At 33.5% G+C, this 23,040-nt stretch overlaps 1 protein-coding gene across 1 annotated transcript in view; it reads right to left on the reverse strand.

The window, feature by feature from the left end:
• Window positions 1-1,995: 1,995 nt before the first annotated feature.
• LOC111032170 (peroxidasin) overlaps window positions 1,996-23,040 on the reverse strand; it is a 36,643-nt gene continuing 15,598 nt past the window's right edge. The window contains exons 2-24 of the mRNA XM_022312401.1: window positions 11,716-11,787; window positions 11,557-11,628; window positions 11,339-11,482; window positions 11,187-11,258; window positions 10,943-11,118; window positions 10,692-10,809; window positions 10,411-10,583; window positions 10,107-10,255; window positions 8,749-8,869; window positions 7,779-7,940; window positions 7,083-7,353; window positions 6,384-6,505; window positions 5,148-5,417; window positions 4,816-5,049; window positions 4,528-4,716; window positions 4,220-4,428; window positions 3,932-4,132; window positions 3,510-3,845; window positions 3,099-3,444; window positions 2,910-3,027; window positions 2,636-2,847; window positions 2,295-2,560; window positions 1,996-2,084 (exon numbers count right to left, since the gene is read on the reverse strand). Coding sequence (XP_022168093.1) covers window positions 2,052-2,084; window positions 2,295-2,560; window positions 2,636-2,847; window positions 2,910-3,027; window positions 3,099-3,444; window positions 3,510-3,845; window positions 3,932-4,132; window positions 4,220-4,428; window positions 4,528-4,716; window positions 4,816-5,049; window positions 5,148-5,417; window positions 6,384-6,505; window positions 7,083-7,353; window positions 7,779-7,940; window positions 8,749-8,869; window positions 10,107-10,255; window positions 10,411-10,583; window positions 10,692-10,809; window positions 10,943-11,118; window positions 11,187-11,258; window positions 11,339-11,482; window positions 11,557-11,628; window positions 11,716-11,787 — 4,066 coding nt within the window. The 3' untranslated portion in view covers window positions 1,996-2,051. The remainder of the gene's footprint in view (window positions 2,085-2,294; window positions 2,561-2,635; window positions 2,848-2,909; window positions 3,028-3,098; window positions 3,445-3,509; window positions 3,846-3,931; window positions 4,133-4,219; window positions 4,429-4,527; window positions 4,717-4,815; window positions 5,050-5,147; window positions 5,418-6,383; window positions 6,506-7,082; window positions 7,354-7,778; window positions 7,941-8,748; window positions 8,870-10,106; window positions 10,256-10,410; window positions 10,584-10,691; window positions 10,810-10,942; window positions 11,119-11,186; window positions 11,259-11,338; window positions 11,483-11,556; window positions 11,629-11,715; window positions 11,788-23,040) is intronic.

Here is a 23,040-nt window from a genome sequence, read left to right on the forward strand (position 1 = left end):
ATTCAGGTAAACCTTGAACTTTTGTCCTCTATATAGAAAAATGTTTTGCAGTAAGAAGTAGATAAATATTGGTTAAAATTTCCTCATTGTTACAATTTCATTGATAAGGCAGGTGTAGATATATTCTATACAGGTACCTATTATGCCAGCTACCACTTATACATTATAAATATATTGTACAATATGAATAGATGTTTTGAGGTTTTTTAATACTATGCAGTAAACTAATCTGTCTTATAGGTTTTTGGAAAAAATACAAGTTTATAAGTTTGACTAGAGTTAGATAAACAACAAAGATCAACATTGTTATGGACAATAATGTGGTGAATGGAGACAAAAGTGCTAAAAACTACAAAAACCTACAAAGCAGTCACTTATGGTTGCTTATCATAACATTATGTTAAGACTCGTTATCCGAGCACATCGGGTACTTCTAAAAATAATAGATTCATTAATATTATTCAAAATTATTAATTGATATTATGCGATCTGCAGATTTAAAGGTTGTTCGTGATGAATGATGCACTTCGCTGATCAGATCTGGGTACAGTGGGCAGGAGCTAGGGGCTAATAGTACCCGTCAAATCCGCAAACGGATATCAGAAACAGTGGTCAATAATATCTAATTAATTATCAATCGAGAAGCGAGTTCGGAATATCTCCGAAGGAGGTCGAAACACTCGAAAGTATCTCCTCGCCTTCTTCGAATTCGATCATCGTGTCCCGAGTTCCACAGACGATAACGGTTGCGCGGTCTACCGCAGTCGTTTTAAACTTCCCGTAGTGGGCGCCAACAAAAACTTGCTTCTCAACTTTGTCACTAGATGGCGCTGTCAATTATGATTTTCTGGTTTGAATTGGATTTTGACGAGATTTTCCTTCACCGGTTGCATGCGGTACTGATTTTATTTTTCATCATAATTACCAACCAATCGCTATTTTTAGGGACAATATTTATGTTTATTTTACTATTAGATCAATATTATCATAACATTTATGCATGTGTCGACTATTTTCGTTTAACGGAAGCAGAAATACAAGTCGACGTGATGGAAGACATAACGATCATTTGTATCACTTGAATAATTTTTTTAAGAAATAATTATTATTTGTACACAATACACTTATAACCCAAAATCTAAAAATATACAAAGTTCCCAGTATTTTCCAAAATAATCTGGAATTATTATAAAAAAATATACAAAAATGTGTTGAAATTGTAATGTTATTATTAAAACAATATTGTTTGGTATGATTGAATTCAAATTTAACACATTCATTGAACAGTAACCTACCCAATGTCTCAATGACGAATTACTCACGATACCTAAACTGTACAGCAGAGCGTTAGCCCATTTTTTGTTTTTTTATAATTAAATAATATATTAGTATAAAACTATATATTAACAGACGTGAAGTCTATAAAATAGAGTAAAATAAGTATATTATTTTACATAAAAGGGCTCGTATTACGAATTGTCTACATTTCCTCTTCAATATTGTTTGGTTAGGTTGTTCTAAGGTACATTATAATTGTTTAGACATACCTATTGAATTATAATAATTTCGTTTTACATAAGTAATACTGAAATCAAATATTTTCATTGCACGCATAATTAATATTGTACTAAACATTTAATTCCCATTATTCCTGCAGAGTTAAAGGAGAAAGATCTGTGGGATACAATACTAATAAATAGTACCTAACACATCAAATAGGTTATAATATTATAATGCATGTATTTTCTATTTAAGTAAATAATATGTAGGTACAATTTTAATTTCTAGTTTTAAGTTAATAAAAAAAAACATAATACAAGGAAATTTAATCAATGTTCATTTTATTATAGTTGAAAATGTTTTTCTTTAAGTGACGAAAAATCAAAAATATTTTACAATAGAACTTAACTAGACATTGTACATAAAAAATATAAAATCAATTCGGTCTATAAAACCTAGTATCACAAATTGTATATTATTAATTTGTTGGATTTGATTTTGCCATAAACAAATAAAAACTGGTCTTTTTATAATATGATTGAACGTCCGTTTCAACACAAACTTTTGCACAATATTTGAGAGTTCTGAAAATAAAGGTTATAATCGTTTTTATATTAATTTTGTTCTCTCGAGCAACAAATATTCCGATGAAATTTAAATATAGGTAAAGGTGTAAAAGATAATAGTAATGTACTAATGTACTACCTATACAGGTTAATGTTATATTTCAATATTCATGTATTAAGATGTAAGAAAACGTATTGAAAAACATTATTATCATTAAAATATCTTACTCGACATTCGCATTTAGTACATTTTTTGGAAACCCAAGTTCGTCCTTCTCTGCGCCTCCTTTTAACCGTTTCATCATAACAACCACTGTTATTAGCTTTTGTCAAATGTCTAATTTCACGTTTTAACCTCTTAATGTCCAATTTAAGCTCGTCGACCACTGACTTTAGACCTTCTAGTTTTCCCTCAGTCATGTTCATTACTTTGGCTAATGCATCTTTAGACCTCAGATCTACCATTTCTTTAGACGCATTTTCTCCGGGACAATCTAAAATACACAAGTTTGCTTTAAAAATTACATCAAGTCTTGTAATATAAATATAATATTATCGTATGCCTATACCTCCATTGCATTCAAACCAAAGTCTCAGGTCAATACTTGGAATCGATTTACATGGTAATAACTTGGGCGATTGTAGTTCTGGTAACTTGAATACATCTCTAGATATCAGAGTAATATTGTCTCCATTATCGCATAGCACTCTAGCCAGTGACGCTTGTTTGATTTGTGTGAGTTTTGCTGGACTGAAAGTCGAAGGGTTTTCGTACCAAAATCTACGATAAAAAAAATTTCAAGAAATGCACCCAAAGTAAATAATTTTACAGAACAAACGCACCTGTCGCCATTTCTTAAGTTTTTAAACTGTTCTACCAATAAACATTGGAACAATGGACCGACTTTACCTCCGGCTACTTGATCTTCGAGAATTCCACCTACCCAAACATCGATATTACCTGAAAGGAAAAAAAAATAGAACGAATAATTTTATAATGTTGAGCAAAAATTAGAGTCAAATATGTCTTACCCGGGTGACCATACAATTCCTTGAGTTTATTTCTCACATCGTCATCACTGATTTCGTTTTTGAGGTCATCAAAACTATCAGCTCTAGACATGTTACACACTGTCCTCCATTCGGTATAACCAGGAATGCCGTGATCCCTGCTTCGTTGTATGTTCATCGCCGCTAAGTCTAATGATACGGCGTGTGCCGATGTGAACAGATGATCGATTAACTGATCGTTTAGGTTCTGTTTAGGCAATTTTCTTTTGGCGGGTACAGCAAAGAACCCACGCATCAATGGGTCAGTGCCACCTTCATCAGACAAACGCCATGGTGTGAAAAACGCTTTTCCCAAAGACAAGTCTCCCTGTAAACGACAATTTGTTTTCTCAAAATTTAATTTCAATGCCATGAGCACAAAATTAATTATACCTGAGGAATGGTAGTGAAGTTATCATCGAGTCGGCTCAAAACCGGATTAATGATGGAATGGCCGAATCTGAGGGCAGCTGTGGCAAACACGTTGGCTATGGACGGGTTTACAGTTGGATCGTATCCTTGATATTGGCCTAACAAATCCATGCCTTTAGGTCCGAGTACGTAAGGCATCCAGTGCTTGAAGGTTATGTGCTGTAATTCCGCTCCCACGATTTTCCGTGCTTCGTGGAACAAGACGTCCCCGTCCCAGTGCGGATTGATAGTGTGTAACTCTCTGGCGATACGATTGTGTTCTCTAATCCAAATTGTATGCATGGCCAATAAGCCCACCTGGAATATTAATTTATTTGTTTTCTTGTAACGGTTGATAATTTTGTATTATTTTTTCTCTAAAACCCGGTCAGACGATATCATACCTGTTCGTTTGCTCGAATATCGCCTGCCAAATAACATCCCGTGTCACTCTCCGTCAGGTCCCTCCGACAGTCCACTTCGTCGGCTCCGGCTATTGGTAACATTTCTTTACCAAAATTGGACAATATTCCGCCTCGCATCAGACCAAAACCTGTTTGAACTTCTCTGAGTATAAACGAACGATCGCTTGTAAATCCATAGATCTAATAAACACATTCGTGATTAAAAAGCATATTAAATTATACATTTTTCGACAAAACATCTATTAAAACCATTATTTGTGACCGTACTTGCGAACCATCGATGAAAGCCGTCAATTGGTTGATTTGTTCTCTGGGCTGAAGCTTATCAAAGAACACCGATGTCGTGTCGGTACCACATATGGAACTACTTCGAATGAAATCCATACACCTACGATTTTTTATGCGGTTGTCGTTTGGCGGCACGTCCATCGGAAAGCAAGGAAAAGAATAGGCACACGTTTTCTTACAGTCCAGACCTATAGATATACAATATAGACGCGTAAGGATACAGTATTCATTAATCAGTAACACCCAGTAGGTTATAACAACAATATTTATTATGGGTTCCCACAAACCTTCCCAGCTCTCTTTGGTAGTCGACGGTATGGCGTGGTCCAAGTCGTGATCCAAGAATTGACCCCATTGCATTACCATGTGCGTGATTTCTTCGTCAGAGGTGATTTCGTTCGTGCGAATCATAGACGTCGACACTAGTCTGGCGCCAGGCTTTTCGAAACCGTAATACTTCATACCTTTAGTCCAACCTGTAAGACACACAATAATGGTTGATTTGACCGAAAAGTTTATTTTTAAACTATTATTGTTATTATTATTTTATGAATATTATCATATTAATAACTCACCAATCGGTGTATTGAATCCATTTTCGTATATTGGCTTTAAAATTCGCCTAAATTGAGTGTGAGACGATCCCCACAATGGATTTTGTAAATTGTTACAGGTACCATCTATGGTTCGATATTTGGTGTGAAAACACATGTCGCTACAATTGGGCTTTGTTTGGTATTTCAAACATCCGGATAGATTAGCAATCAAGTCCAACTGTTCCACTGACAATAGGTCTCTGTAAGAAAAATCTGAAAAACAGAAATTAATTATACTTATCTTCGATACTATCAATAATAATAAAAATACAAATACAATTGTGCGAATAACAATAAGCGATGATTATTACTTTCGGTCAAGTTAACTTTGAGTCCAGCTTGTACGTGTTTTCGGACATTCGACAATGTCCTTTCGAAAATATCGGCTGATTTGGCAACATCTCTGGCAAGCACGTCTGGGAACCTGGACATTCTCATCAACTTTTCCGGATTCATGATTTTGTCGTCGGAATTGAACAATGAATTAATGGTAGCGTTTACCGCTCTGTCGACTTCCAAATTGGCCTCACGGAATGCCAAGTTGACAAAACGGTCTCCAGGCGATTGTTCTAACACATCACCTGTGTATAGAAATCGAATTACAATTTTAATTATTTTGAAGAAAACTACAAGTGAAATTACCATATTAAAAAATCATTACAATTAAACATTAAATAATAAATACTTAATAAATAATCTTAAATTTAAAGTTGTTACCATAATATACCCTGGGTGGTCAAACCATTTATTTTTGATAAACGTCTACTGAGAATAGTGTCATATAGACAATGATAATAGACAGTGTCATTAGTACCTAAGTACTAGGTATGTATTAATATTATAACAATAAACAAGCTAAATTTGTTTAGGCAGTAAAAGTAAAATGTAGGAACGTATATTATACTTTTATGAGAATAAGCGTTTGGTAATGAATAATAAATATTTATATAATTTTAAATAAATTGACATGATATTATTATGTTGAAGTGTGAGGTCTGCAATCCTTTGATAGGTAAATTAAAATATGGAATATAATAGTTGCTCACTAATTAGTTAATCATTACTATTCGAAGACACTGTTCTTAGTCTAGCTCGGTACAGGAAAGTGGTATACTAATATTATTTTGGATTTTTCAGGCATAAATGTGTTAATATTTATAAAACCGTTCATAAATGGCTGGAAATATTGTACTCATAATTTTACAAAAACTGTAGCCACGCCACACAACAAGATTTAAATGAATAATTCTGATCAACATTAATCTCACCTCCCATTATCAGTCACCCCAATCTAAGGTAATATCATAGAATGCCAAGTCACTCGAGCACTCCCTCCACCCTCACAAAAAAATATTGGAAACCCCCAAAATTATTGAACATGTTTCAATACTCTCACTTCTTATTTTTGTAAGGAAAATTCATTCCCCCTACCCCTAAAATTTAATCAAATCTCGATCTATGGGTAATATATCTATTCACCGTACAGTAATGTACATTAGGTAATAACGGAAATGCTCGATTTATATTTTATTCAAATATGTAATTACCTAGAACCGCAATTGTGCCTCTAGCCGACTCTTGTCCGTGTATATTCTTGGCAGTGCATTCATATACGCCAGAGTTGGCGAAAGATATGTTGAACAAACGTAAACTTCCAATGCTGTTGATTCTGAAAAATCCATTAAATCGTTGATCATAATTATATCTACTCAATACCGGTATAGCTAATCTAACCCATTCGCGTGTTTTTGTTTTGTTATAGGTAGATATGCCATAGTAGGAATAAAAATTTGTTTTAAATTATTACTCCTAAGTCGTAAGTACAATTATACAAAACTGTATTCAACATATTTTTACTATCTTAATAATTTATATAATTTGTATTCCCTTAGTGAAAATGTATTTTATTAATTATTTGATATATTTTATTACAGAAGAAAAATTATTTTGAGATATATGGGCACTTTAATATTGCTGTTCATCGATAGCACTTTTTGATCGTTAATTTACAGATAAAACAAGTACATCAGAATTACAAAGATTAAAAAAAAATACCATACAAGATTTGTATCTATACCTAACCGTAGCTAACCTTATCTAACCCCCGACGACTGTTATTTACTATACGTAGGTACCTATTTATGAATCATTATTCGGCAAGTTTTTAGAAAACTACAATACGTGGATAAAGAAACTATTTTAAATGTGTTTGGCAAAAAAATAACCAATGTGCAACTTGCACTAACTTGTGGTTTTGATCTTGAACGAGATCAACGCCGTCTTTGGTCCAAGTGATGTTTGGCGTGGGATCTCCGTCAGCTTTACAAGGCACTTCGATGCTCGTCCTCTGTGGGGCTTCCATGTCGAACGGCTTTATCAGGAGCTTCGGACGTCTGGGACCGTATCCTCTGACTTTTATTTCGATGTTGCTCTCGGCCGATCCGACCAAATTTTGAGCCAAACACGTGAACATACCCCTGTCGCCGTCTTTTGCATGTTCCACGCGCAACGTCGTTCCTATTAAACATTTGAAAACGTACAGGATCATAGGTACCGATAACTATATTAACAATAAAATATCAGGCTTAAGCTATATTGTACATTACAGCGGTTCCCAAACTTTTTTAGTTCACGCCGCCCTAAAAATTAAAAAAATAAGTTGCACCTCCTATAGATAAATGACTATTGCGGAAATCACCGAATCAAGCTGAATTGAATTGAATAACTTGACTTAGAGTAATACTGACATGGTGAAATATCTTCTTAGAATAGTTAAGACGTTTCAACAAAACAATTGTTGATTAAAAAATATCAATATTTACCACGTGGCTCGCGCCTTCGCTCTGCCAAAAGCTCGCACCTCCCAAGGGAGGCGTGCCTCACAGTTTGGGAACCACTGGTATATTGTATATAGGGCGGTAATAATTCTTTGTATCAATTACTTTCGTTGTGGTACGATGTCCTCGGACCCGGCGTGATCGAACGGCCGTCTTTGAACCAGGTGACGACGGGCTTAGGATAGCCCTCGACCAGACACTGGAGTTCAACAGTAGCGCCAGTCTTCACGGTTATGTCGCGGGAAGCGCTAACGATGACCGGAGGAGCTGTGTGTGACAAACAACGGTTTATTCTGGTTAACAAATTATAAAGGCTAACCGTTTTAGTGTATTTTTTTTGCCATATTTACTTAATTTGTACAATCTGTATAAAAATATTTACAATAAGCACAATGGAGGGATGCATAGTAGGTCATCGGTCATGGTTGGCTTGATTGATGAAGTTATTCTCAATAATAACACTTCATAGCGGGATAGTATTAGTGCATTTAAAATTTTTTTTTAATGTATTTTCTATAATTAGACTCCTATAATATTTGTCTAAAACTATTGCGGTCTACAAAAATGTCGTTCTCAACTGCTATAATAGAAGTTGTTACTCTTCCACTAATGCACCAAAAAATTTCAATTGAAGAAAACTACTGATGTTTATAATTAGGCAACAATATTTTGTCGACATTTTAGAAAAAAATCGTTTATAAAAAGAACATGTCATAGAGTTGGTATACGGAGCGTGTATACATTTTATAATAATGGTATAAGGTTAGGAAGAAGGTAAACTACATGCATAATTACCTATACATAATATCTGATCATTTTGAAAATATTGCGAAAACAATACTATAATATTGCAATATTGATAATACACAATAAATATTGTTTAAAACTGTTTACAAATCATTATACTTATATTTCGGAACACACAAATTATATTTTATGGATAGAGCTAAACTTCTAAAAAATGTTTCGATGGACCGCATCACAACTAAAGGATAGCTAAATTAAAAATCATACCAGTTATATAGAACTCATATAATATTATGATAATGATATACCACTATATACAGGATATTACCGTTTACGTTAACCATCGCCTCGGAAGACACTCGTCCCAGATAATTGGACGCCACGCATTTATAATGACCGACGTCCGTTCTTTCCACATTCGATATAATCAATGTATTGTTTTGAAATACCTGCAGGAATTAAGTAGTATATGGATTAATGTTTTAATCAGCAGTGCAGTAAAATACACTTTTGAAACCTACTATAGATATTATAAAGTAAAATAAATGGTAGAAGTCAACTACTGACAAAACGTCATAAAAAAGATCAGAGAAAGTCGCTCTGCTGTAGGTATATCGTTGAACATGGAGTGTTGTTCGTCATAATATATTATGGGACACCGTAATATGCAAATGTTTGATTTAAATGCAACGTTAGATCATTACATGTTTATGCATTTTTTTAACTTATATGTTTAACGTTCAACTAATTGATTTGATGACAAATTAATTACACGATTGATTATGCCTACGAATATAATAACTTGAGCTATAAGAACTACTTCCATGGAACCTTGTATTAAAATTTAAAAATATTTTACCCAAATGTTAAGGAAACCTGGTGCTCCGTTGCCGTATAACAAAAAAGCTCCAATTTTATATGACAACGTGAGAAACCAAAAAATGACTTTCTATAATAATTGTGTACCACATTCAGTATAATCAGAATATCACGTGATCTTTAGCCTGCAAACATATTGGCTTGGTTTAGAATTTAAATACGTAAAATGTCAACTATAGAAAAATCGTTGCCATAATGGTACTCAAATAGAAAAAATCGCTATACGTTTTCAATGCTGAATAGAGTTGAAATTAATTAGTTTTCGCAGGCGAGATTTTTGCAGCATTTGGTCAGTGCAATTTTATGGGTTGTGAAGCAGTGGTATAGTTACATCAGATGGAAAATATTTAGCGATAAAAAATTATTCCTAAAAAAAGTTTGAGCTATATTGCAATGAATATAAAGTAAATAATTCATAACTAATTTCTTAACGGCAGTCTACGATTATACAGGGTGTCCCGTGAGGGTCAAAAACCGGTTTTATGTCGTCTTACCTATGAACTAAAAAATGATAAAAAAATCATGAAACTAATGAAAATAAAATGTTGAAATGTCAAAATTAATTCTACAAAATGGATATTTTCTAACTATTTTTTTTTAATTTTTTAGCAACCAAATAAAAGATATGTAGTCCTTGTCTTCGTGAGTCTAATAAAAAAAACACACATAATATGATGTATTTATTATCAGCTCAGGAGATGTCGCAGTGGATAAATCCTCGCAGGACACCATGCACATAAGATGATTTTTCAACGGATTTGCCCGAACGATCGGCGAACGTGTATCGTATATACTTAATGATCGTACCTTAACTCTTTGGCCAAGTTCTAGATTGATGTCGTCTTTGGCCCACGTTATAGACGGTTCGGGCACTCCAACGGCTTCACACGCGAGTCTCAACTGTTCGCCGACCGACACGGTCTTGTGGCCCGGTTCCACGATTATTTCCGGAGGAGCTGTAGATATGTATACAACAACAACATAAACGATAACATAATAGACACGTCGAAATTACCACATTATAATACAACGAGTATATAATATAGAACAACTCGTTGCCGACAACATCGGTCAAACAATACAATAATCCATTATGGCGAAATGCACTTACAGTCGGCTGTCGCGCTAGACTCTAATATGATTTTGGCCGGTCGTGACTTCAACTCGACGTTTTCTTTTTTCACCATGCATTCGTAAGTGCCTACGTCCTTCAACGACGCCGATTTGATCATGAGCCCGTCGTTGGTCATCGAATACCTCGAATCGCTCATATCAATCTCGTTGCTGCTCGTAATATAATGTAATATATAATACAATGTATAGACAGGTAGTATGGGTGCATGATATTATATTTGTCGTGTTTGTAATAACTAATGTTCCGTTTCGTCTTACTTGTCGCGAGTCCAAATTGTTTTCACGTTCTGGTTGCCTTCCACCTTGCATGTGAAAAACGCCGAACCTCCGAACGACACAGTGACGTCGTTGGGTTCTTCTTTAAACCGCAACTCGTCTGAAATCACAAAACGTACAACGATGAATAGCAATGTCGCAAGTAATAATTTATGTAGATTATAGCGTATATTATGATATTTTATATTTTGTGACGTCTTTGTTGTCAATTAGATATTAGACCGATTACTCACTGCAATGAAAATCGTCTTCGGTCATTTCCATCAACGATTTCCCGCTCATTTCGACGGGAAAATGACACGTCGCCGTGAACTCTCCGAATTCATCTCCCGAAGTGTGACTTTTCTTCAGCACGTTCACCAACCACAGAATATCGCAATCGCACGTTAACAGGTTGCTGTCAAGCCGTCTATAATAGAAAGTACAAAGTTAAAAATATATAATGTATTATATTGTAAGCAGTTCATGCCGACTTACAAACGACCCAACGACGTTAATGAATCGAATGTTCCAGGTGGAATTTTTCTTATCCTATTGTTGTGCAAAAATCTATTTATAAAATATAAAACATCAGTATTTCACTTGACTATACACAATAAGATCACATAAAAAATGTATTTAATATTTACAGTCTATCCAGTTTTGTAAGTCCCTTAAACATTTCCAAATCGAGTTTATGAATTTTGTTGAAATGCAAGTATAACTGTTCCAAACTCGTTAAGTTATTAAAAACCCTAGTCTCGATGTTTTCGATTTTGTTTTTATACAAATATCTAAAAAATAGATTATATACACGTCATGTTAATATATTATTATATAAATAAATATAATCACTACTTGTTCTTACAATAATCGAAGCTTCGAAAGGTTTGCAAACGCACCATTTTTCAGCTCATTTATGTTATTGTTGTTCAACAATCTGAAAATGTGTTTACATTTTGGATTATAGTTAATGAATAATGTTTATTTGTGCATTTAAAAGTGTTTCTATTATATTATTACTCACAAGGTATGTAACTCTGTCAGATGGGTCAATGATTTTGGTTCGATATCCTTGATTTTATTAAATCTCAAGTCCCTGGAACACAATACAATTATCTTGATTATTATCATATAAAATATACGTTTATTTCATTATAATATTGGACTTCTGTTATGTATCTCAATTATTTTAATTGTTTTTCAATTCGTTACGTAAAGACAGAGACCGATCAAGTGTTATACCGATATAAATATTTTTTTCATTAACGTCAAAGCCTGCACGCGTTATGACTGTAGTTGCCATAAAAATAATAATATTTTTCCTCAAACCCATGCTATCGATTTCGGGCCTCAAAACTTTAATGTTAAAAAGTTAAAGCGTTCGTAAAATGTATTGGATATGTGTAGGTACTGGGCAGTGTGATTACACGAATGGCCATAAACAAATTTTGTCGAACTATAAGTAACGTTAAGCAAGCCACTGACTTAATAACGTTATTACAATTGAATATTATTATCGATAATCAAATATCATGTTTTGTATAACCACTGCTCGTTTAATTTCGACTGAAAACCGTGGTCGCCTGAATCACGCGAGAACACAGGCCAAAGGTCAAATTGACAGAAGAAATAAATACCAAAAAAGTATAAAGTCGACTGCTATAGCAGTTGGAATAAAACAAATATTATGTGTTTATAGTTTTATACATACATGTTTTGGAATGTAATTATTTATCAAATTGAATTACTATTATAGTTTTATACCTATAATAAATATTAATGTAAAATATTTTTTTTGTATTTTCTTACTATCATTATTATCAGGTATTCTAAAAAAAAAATGGTTACTTATTCCAATTTGTCATTAAATTAAAAGTTATAGATAACCCTGGGCCTTCTCAGCGAGGATAGGTACAGGTCCTACGTTGAAAAATCTTTAGAAATATTGCTGTAAATGTATTACATTAGACTATTAGAGGACACCACACCTGCCTGTGGTAAACATAATTATACTTTTAAACATTTGATACTATGTTATCATTACAGCAGCCTTAACAGCCGGATTTATATTTTTGGTACCGGTGCATTATTATATGTTGTACTTATGTGCACAGAAATATTAATAGCATCACTGCAGTTATAGTGATTCACTATGACATATTTTAATACACATAACCACCTGGTTAATAATACAATTTATAATACAGTATTCAGCTGATTTTGTCCATCTTATGTTTTGAGTTAGTAAGATCGTCAACTGTAGCCAATATGAAATGTTTGGATCGTCTGAGGGTAGGTATACCCGTAAAAATTAGTTCAGATTATAGAATATAAGTCGAGTTAGTTTTAACACATATGCTATTGGCACAGCCGCATGGGGTATGTTTGAGGGTTCAAACCTCCTCTGAAATGTTTTCAAAAAATATTTGCCGACATGAATTTTTTTATAAATATTATTTTGTATAAACTATTCGACTATATTTACGTTCCACGCTTATTTACAAACCTTATAGAGTTTATATACCTATGCTTGTCGTATCCGGCGGTGTTATGAGTTATTTTATGATTTATTTCCTCAGTTTTCGTCGTGTTTAGTATATTTTGATGGTTTAGATATTTCTTGAAACATAAAATATTACTCGTGTAACAGGACGCAGGACTATGGTCAATACTCATTAGTCATAACTGTATATAAACTAGTATTCAGTTGAAAATATAAATTTTAACGATTTTATAAGTCGTTAAATCTTTAACAATTGCGTTATACACTCGCCATTACAAAAAAGGAAACAATTTTTCATGTAAAAGAAGTTCTATTAATTTCCCAAAAAAATAAAATGCGAGAGCAATCAGTGGCTCGGTTACAGACGTTCGGTAAATACATAATTTAAACCAAAAAATATGGTTCAAACAATAAATGTTGAACAAAAAATTTAGAAAATAGGCATCCGTCATTGAAAAGCCGTATATATAAACTGCAAATATTATATCGTTTATTTATTCCCCACGAAATATTTTTGACGCATTCAGAAATACAGCCCCCAACCCACGGTTTTCATAATTTACTTATAGTGTTGTAATTTAAAAATATTACTCCTTGGTATTTGAAAGTTCAACCTACTGTACCTATTACTAATGAATAATGAGTAAATAATGCCTAGTAGTGAAATAAATTACTTTAATTGCAATAATATCATAAAACAAACTTAGTAATATAGACTGACTGACTCTTGCTCATAATTGTTTTTCGAGAGGTTTTCGTATACAATGATTTTACATCAATTTTATAATCAAATTCAAAAAATACGTTACGGTAACCCATATACGACACATTTTATACGGCACAGTGGTACCCCATATTTGCCCACAATTTTTTAATATTGCATAAATACTTTTAATAATTAGCAATTAGTTGTTTTTTAGTACTACGACGTATACGATTATTGTCAATATCGGAATTTATGAAAAAGAACCTACTAACTGCAGTGATCGAATTGGAAGAACAGTTGAAGCAAAGAAAAATGTATAAATTAATCATTTTATAGTTTCGAAAAAGTACTACACTTCAGAAGTGTGTTCAAATTATCAAAAACTTACAAAATTATAAGAAATAAACAAAATATTATTAATTTATAAATGCTCGTTTAATGTTTTCATACCTGTGTTCATAGTGTGAATGCTGAATGGTAATTATTTTAGAAATAAACACTCATAGTCATGTCTCAACGTGTTAGTAACCAATAGCTAGGTATCTCAAAATGTATTAACAAAATATATATTTGTTCACATAATATGAGTTATCATTACAAACAAAATAAAAAAATAAATTTCTATCTTAAACTATAGTTTTTTAGGTTTATTACTTTTTGAACGACAGTTTGCGTATTTAGTTTCATGTTCCGAAGCAAAATATTTTTTCAGGAATTTTGTTTTATAAAAACGAACCTTTCTATTACCTTTCTAAACACCGTTCTATGGTACGATGATTTTTAACTTATAAGTTAATAACAGCTAGCTAGTTAAAAAGCTAAGAAACTATCGGCTAGGTGTTGCGTCTAAACACAAACTTATATACTAATGTATATTTTTTCAAATAAAATTATAAATTATAAATTTACATTAGTATGGTGATCGGTAATTATATATTAGATTATAATATTTACTTACAACCAACGTGAAAAATATCATTAAATTATGTGAACGACATCGTCCATAACGAGATTTCTTTTTCAATTTTATAACAACACAGAAAACGTTTAGTTTTGCATTCAATTTATAACATGTTTATGCATTTGTACGTATCAGGAACTTGCAGCCTACAGCGTCAAATCGAACAATTAATAGAGGGAAGATTTTCGACGGTCACAATATATATTTATATGTAGTCGCCGGCTGCAGCAGACTCTTGGTGTCGTGCCATCCCGGAGCCGCGGCTTGATCGATCCGAAGTATAAAGGCAATTATAGTGCTTTCTAGAAACTCGTCGCTTCCCCAAAGTCCCATTAACCACTGACGGGACTCTCTTTGCGCAGTATCTCTGAATGTTGGACACGGATTACCCGTGAAAGTCTTCGAACTCGGACTTTAAGGGCATTGCAGCCATCTCGGAGACGCCTGTGCAAGCGTTTTCGACATATACGATCGTGGACTGCGCCGATTTCTCGGGTCAGTGAGTGAATTAATTTATATATTATCAAACTTCAGGGTAATAATATGATCTATGTTTTCGATTGGGTTTTTATGATATGTATTTTAATTTTAAGCAATTTTTTTAAAAACATGTAATTTTAAACATACTCATAACTTGCTTAAAAATTGAAATATCGCAAAGAACCCATTATATGAATATGCAGATAATGTCCTTATGCTTGTAGTAGATGAGTTCACTCGATTAGGTTATTACACGAAATTGGAACATTTGGAACTGTTCCAAACCAAATTTTGTTGTAAGGCGGAGACCACATAGTATGAGGGTGTGATGACGCGCGGGAAAGTCTTTTGAGAAGTGTACTCACGAAATATTGAATAACAATCGTTTGTAGAATTTTTATTTGGATATTCGAATATGTGGGCGGTAGTAATGCGACGTTCTTAATTTTAGTCCAATCTTGTTGGTATATATAGAATTTCGTCTATGCGCTTGAATAGGTATAGTAATTTAATACTAATGTCGGTCGAGTTTGATTCATTTCACTATGTAGAATAAGTGGCAAAAAACTACTCTTCCGTCGTCGATTGAGAAAAAAAACTATATATTTTAAATACACAGCACATATTATATTATTACCTGTGTATTATATTATAGCAAGCAAATGTCTATAATATCATATTGTGAATGCATTATATTATATTATTGTGGTGCCTAAGACTTAAGTCGAAACTACGAAACGCTTATGGTTGGTTCACTGAAAGCCTCCGAGAGAGGAGAAAATCGATGAAGTCGGAGGTGTACGATACGCACATGTACGGATCTCGGTCTCACTCGCGGTCCATTGTATTCACTCCGGTGTGTTACGAACGAAACACACACACACATGTGGCGTACACGTGGTATAATAAACGAGGTATACTAAACTTGCACGTAGTACAATGTCGATGTTCGTCGCGTTCGACAACGATCGGGCCGCCGATAATCATTGCAATAATATTATTATATATAACACGCTTCGGCGGCGGGCATCGTATTATTGGTACGCGAGACATACAAGATTTTCATGAAGAAAAATTCGATACGTATCGATACGGAATAGTTACGTACCGGTACCACCTCGTAACAGAGTCCCAGTCCGATACGGGTCGATACGTATCGCTTGTACAATGCACGTGTAACATCTTGAACGCCCAAAATTGACCCGATACGTACCGATACACTCCAAATTCTTTCTTGAAAATGCTGATAATGTGCTCGGGATCGGGGCTACCTACTGTATGATATAATTATGGTGCACAATCGTGTGTGCTCGCATTACAGACGATATCATCATTTAATTGTTCGATTCGGATCTTTTCGGCGGAGGAGCGGCAGACCCGTAGTAGCCCGCCGCCGCCGCTGTTGGACCGCAGCCAGCTGCATATCATATTATTATTGTACCTACGTATTATAATAAACATTAAATTATCGTTTTTATTTAAAGTGAGGCTTCGACATCGGTGGTTATTAGCCAGCCCACAGTCGTACAACACAATAAAGCGAAAAAGAAAAACAGTTTGAGAAATTCAGAACGAAATATACGCGAAATAATACGATTTATTACTTAAATGTGCATTGTGCGGTATAGAAGAACGTCTCGCAGTGTTATATTGCTCCTACATACGTTTTCTTCGTTGAACGCTAGTCGGCAAGAAGTTGGATCGGAGAACATTATCCGTTGTCCGGCCTCGTTTTGGACATCTGGCGTACGATCGATTGAAAGACTTTCCTTGCATTCTTCGCATACTGCTGGGGCAGGTTCTTTGGAGACGAGACGAAGGAGTATGCGAGATGCATGTGATGACATTCTGACATCGGTCCAGTTTTCCTGCCATTTTTCTAGAATTTCAAGGTCGATGGAGGCCAGTGGCTCAAGTGTTAGGGCGAGTCATTCGACGGGACTGCGAGGAAGTGTACAGCCTAGTCTGCGATTTCGTCAGCTAATTCGTTGCCAGGGATACCGGTGTGGGAAGCATAACCCTCACGAAATTGATTTTTTTAATCGAATTACTGTACGATATTATCAAAAGTAGGTACGCGTAGAATAATAATATTAATAGTATCGTCGTCGCGACAGTCGTCGACGACGGACGGTCTTCTGACACGGCGGCGGCGGCGGCGTTCTTCTCCCGTCACGACGTTATTACTTATTACACGCACACGCGCCGCCCCGTAAAATAATATTATCATATTTTATTATGGTTATTATTATGTAGAGCCATCTTAATGATAATATTATGTGTACCACACGTCAGCAACATGAGCCCGGGTTCGTACGGTAATTAATAACGCGTTGTGTGCGAGCACGGAAATACGATAAACCTACGAAATATTATTATTAATTATTATAATATACACATACGTCAGGCTCGTCATGATATTAAATATACGCACATGCTCCGTGTGCGCGGGGGTCTTCTATACATAATATTATAATAATAATATGCCACCGACCGGCCGAATCTTCTTTTCCACTCTTTTTCAGAGCCGGAGGTACATAATATTATAATACCTATATAGGCGCGGGCATGAGTGGGGTACTATCGGCGCAGCGTTGTGTACATAATTTCGGTAAAAGTGTGTTTAAATACTTTGACCTTCACCTAACCCGCAGAGGGTTCTGGGGGCACTGCCTACACACACTAGTGTAGCTTGGGTGTTTTCAAAAATCAAAATTTCGCGTGATTTCAATCTTATAGAACCTAATCTTAACTTTCTCGTCTGGTGATTCATTTTATTTCGTTTGTTTCCTAGGTTAATAATTCCATCAATCGCTATTTCAATCGACCATTTGAACATATAACGTTGTAGTGTTCATGCCGTGTATTTTTTTATTCATAACAACGAAGAAATGACAATATGTAATTCCATAAAATTACCTATTAGTTATATTTTCGGGTTTTGGGATAGATAGCTACAGATATTGAACGAATTATATTAAAATATTTATTTTTCTATTAGTTATACGGTTACATGGACTAATTTTTAACAAAATCAAATAGAATACAGTATGTACTAATAATAATTATTAATTCTAATTATATTTAAATCAATGAATATTGTTGTTAACTTATATAGGCTATAAAGTGTAAATTATAAAAACATAAGTTTGTTTATGTGTATTGCTAGGTATTCTGCGAAGAAACATCGCCTGTCACCTACATATTCTTTTTTCACTACAGAGACCATAGCAGCGGATTATGGATTAAATCCTTAAAGGTTAACTTAACATATCATAGAACATGTTTTTCCATAAACATTTTAAGTACAATTGATACTTCAAATGATATTTTACAGTAGATAATAATGATAATATCATTTGAAGTAATATTAATTATTATATATTTTAGATTATAATTGTCAATCGAGTACCATAGGTCTGCATGTGCTTTGCACGTCTAGCGTTGTTCTTAACATTGTTCTGTATTATGATTAGTATCAATAGTTATTATGTTAAATGGTTTTTTGGTGTATTTTAAGCTTCAGTAACAGCTTAGCACCTGATGTGAAAATCTGACCAAGCCTATGATTATAAGTAAATACCAGCATATCATAAATGTATCGTGGTATAAATAATTTAAATATGTTAGTAACTTTGGTGTAATTGCATACGCATTGGAGGAAGTTTTAATTACTTAAGATTATTATGTTTTGAATTACAACAAAATAATTAAAAACTGTTGTAAGTGTTTCGTTCAACTATCCAGTTTGGTCGACATATATTAACTTAAAATGCCTACAAAACAAATTGTTCCTCTGAGTATTAGTTCATTTTAAATTGCACCTATATAAGAACAACTTAAAAGGAAGTTTGTATTAAATGTCTAAATCTTAGCCCTTTTTTTATATAGCTTTTAGTCAGAGACTATTACAGCTCAACAATTAAACATATCATACATATTATTATAGAATTTAAACTAAGCAATCTTAGCCCTTCTTCATTATCATTATAAATGTAAGTATATACTTTAAGTTTACACCTACCTGTAAAATAATTTACGAATTTCGTGATTTTGACGACTTTTGTCAACGTTTAAAAAAATTGTGACTGTATTTTTGATACTCTAAAAATATTATTAGAAAAACTTATAAGGAACTTTGAATTTTCATTCTTTTTAACCGAGAAAAAAATGTTTCCCATTTCCCTCAATCATTAATCCTGTTTGATCCAATTTAAATTCGCCCAAATATTATATCATATTGTACTCGATGGAAATCGATAATTCCGCCTTTCAAATGTTTGTAGCGACTATAGTTCGATCTGGAAAATATTTTTCTTTTCAATTCTTAGTCGATATTTGTGCTTTGGAAAAAAATTATCAACAGACAGTCAGGAACTCAGGACCCATATTATTAGATTTGCCTATTATACATCCACACGATCCCGATATGAGACCGGAACCCAAAGTGTTGCAGAATTAATCGCAACCTTCGGGAAAATGGGTTTGTGCGATTATATTATATTACATAATGATGTATACGAAACACGTAGTATTATTATACGGAGACTGCTTGTATACATTTTTTTATTACGACTGGTTTTTTTTAGTGTTTCAAAATTTAGGCGGACCGCAAAACGCATCAACATGATCGTCGCACACCCCCACCCCCGCTGCCGCTGATACGGATTACTCCATGATATATATATATATAATATGGGTATAGAATGGTATAGGTATATATAAGATGTGTGCCTATCGAATTTCAATATTTACACACGCGCGCGTTATATATCACGTACTATAAATTATTATTATGAATTTTTTAGGCCTCCCGTGCAAGTGTGTACTTGGGCGTAGAATATAGCGCCAGACGAAAACGCCGCAGAAGGAGTGGTCTGAAATCACGAACGCCGATAGAAATATCGTTATCGAATCCGGACTCGCGGTGTTGTTTTTGTTTTGTTTTTGTTTTATTTGTTTTATAATTATTCATATGTATATCAGGCGTGTATAATATATTATTATAATTGTGTACGCGTTAATTGCGACATTAAAAACCTATTATTTTATGCTGTACATACGATACCAGCTGGCTGTAACAAAACGAGCCCGGAGATGACCCGACGTCGCGACGAGTCCATTACTCGCACGTTTTTTTTTTAATTGCTTTTCGTCGTTCCGAGATTTCAAATCGTTTTTACTCTTCCGACGTTATTGTATATGTTTACATTATACGAAAACGGGAAAATATCCATTTAAGAATGAGAGATAAAAAACGAGTCTATCTACGCATATCGTTTATTATTATTATTATAGTAGTGTTTTGAGGTACACAATTCTGGGTATATACAAACAAAACAATTGCATTTTAAAAGGACTCCCCCCACCCGTCCTATGCAATTATAAAAACAAAAGTATTTTTTGCCAGGTTACATATTACACACCCACCCTTCATTCGCTGAAGTTTACTTAAGTTAATAAGTTCTCATCGCTGAATTGAACCCACCACAGTAGCTCGCATATTAATCTTCCATCAACCCTTTTTTTCGGTTTCTAGCCCTTTTTATTTTTACTACTCTTACGATATTTCAAAATTATGTTATTGAAGTAGTGTTAAAATTAAAATCGCTTACATGACATCATATAATAAAAATGTATAGCTGCTATACCTATAGATACTCGGATAAAAAAATATATTAAACATACTGCAGTTTTGAGCTTTATTGATTTCAAAAACAGTGCACAAAAATAACCCACGTAATGTGATAGCGTCGTTATCGTAAAAAATATAAGCAATAGCCAATAGACCTCAAGTGGACATCATCGATTGCCTACCTCGTATTACAATAATTGTATACCTACTGTACAGCTCTACTAACTTGAACGAAAACGAATCGAAAGCAACGGAAGAAAACATAAATAGTTTTATTTAATTATGTACATGTACAACCGAACAGTGGTTTTATAAAACATGTCTATGGTAAGTACATGCTCGTGACGTTCCATAATTACTATTCTCGTGCAAAGCAGACCTCAATATTTAAAATCTAAATTTCAACGAATATAGTTCTGGAGTTATTACAATGAATGTATGTATAGTATATAATATTGTAATAAGAATAATAGTCCTGATTAATAATGGTTTTGCAGTTTTACATAAATATAACATATAATAAATCTATAATCTATGCGGTATTCCATCTAGTACTTATTGAAGACTGACAATTTTTAAGAATCCAATAGATGAATATTAATAATTATAATATTAAAATCATCACACCTCACATATATTTAAAGTTTAAACCTACTATACTTTGAACCTATTATCCGCAATTACATTAAGTTAATTATTACTTTATGTTTTAAAATGTATACATACCATCAACATTTTCAAAAAAATAATTTAATGGAAAAAAGAGCACTACTCAAATGTTAGAGAAATCGAAATATTTGAAAACACGGTGTTAAGTAAGTATATTCAAAAATTTCAAAATTTTCAATTTAAATAAGCACATAAGTTATTGAATAAAATTTTAGGTATGAGCAATGAGCATGTTTGGTGAATCGCTCTGTATAATAGCGGCAGAGGCCCGAGATCGTCAGCAGGATGTTAATTAATTTAAATGTGTTAAAGTATTTTTTATTTTTAGGTAACCGTATAATATATTATTATATGTTCTACCGACTGTAGCTATTTTTGCCATTCTAGATCTTTCCGAGTTTTCGCGGAGGTAACGCATCATTATTTTATAAAAATAAAATTTATCACTTATTTTATCTGCAGTGGCGGATCTTACCGAATGCAACGTATAGTCTACCCACGTTATAATAAAGCTTATTATTTGCGTGACACAAACCATGTTATTATTTCATTATTTTAATGTGCCCAAGTTCCCTGCACAATCCGTCAATAAATTGTACTTAAATAATATGATCTAAATATCTTACACATTAATAACGATTCAAAATAAATAGGTACATAATGATAATATACTTACTCTATTTTACGCAGCATCACACTTTTATTTTTAGCGTCCTTACTGCCACAGTGCCACGGCGTGGCAATCTAATTATTAAATGTTTTACTATAATATACATATACATTACATAATATTATAATTTATATAAGTCTGCCAAAAGTAAGAGAGTGGCGCCACCGGTAGTAGGTTTATAAGTGTGTACCTAGAGCGGGTGTATATAGGTACAGAATCTCCCCCGGAGGGCATAATATTGTATGTGTTTATAATTACTTCATCTAATTATCGTCTCGAATCGTTTAACCGTACAATATTATAATAGCCACACACCGAGATTGAAGATAAGAATAATAATGTATCTGTTATGATGTGTGTTTTTCCTCGTGGTTTGAAAAAAAAAAAAAAAAAAAAAAAAAAAAAACAAAATAAATAAATACGTAAACTGAAATTTGAAAAAAAAAACTCAACACATCAAATAACCACCACTGCAGTCTCTATAGTAGGTACTATGAAATATATTCTAAGTACAAGTATCCGCCTCCATAATATGTATAATAAAATGAATCTTGGTCTAGATGAACAACCCACCTAACACTAACATCGTTAACAAAGATGCGAGACACACGACAAACACGTTTTTATTATCCTTCCGTGTTGTTATAGATGTAAATTATTTTGATTTAAGGCCCAACTTCAAATTATCAATCCCGTTCAGAGTTATTCTTTGCACGGTGCTAAAT

This window comes from Myzus persicae, unplaced genomic scaffold (genome assembly GCF_001856785.1).
Source record: "Myzus persicae strain clone G006 unplaced genomic scaffold, MPER_G0061.0, whole genome shotgun sequence".
NCBI classification, from domain to species: Eukaryota; Metazoa; Arthropoda; class Insecta; order Hemiptera; family Aphididae; genus Myzus; species Myzus persicae.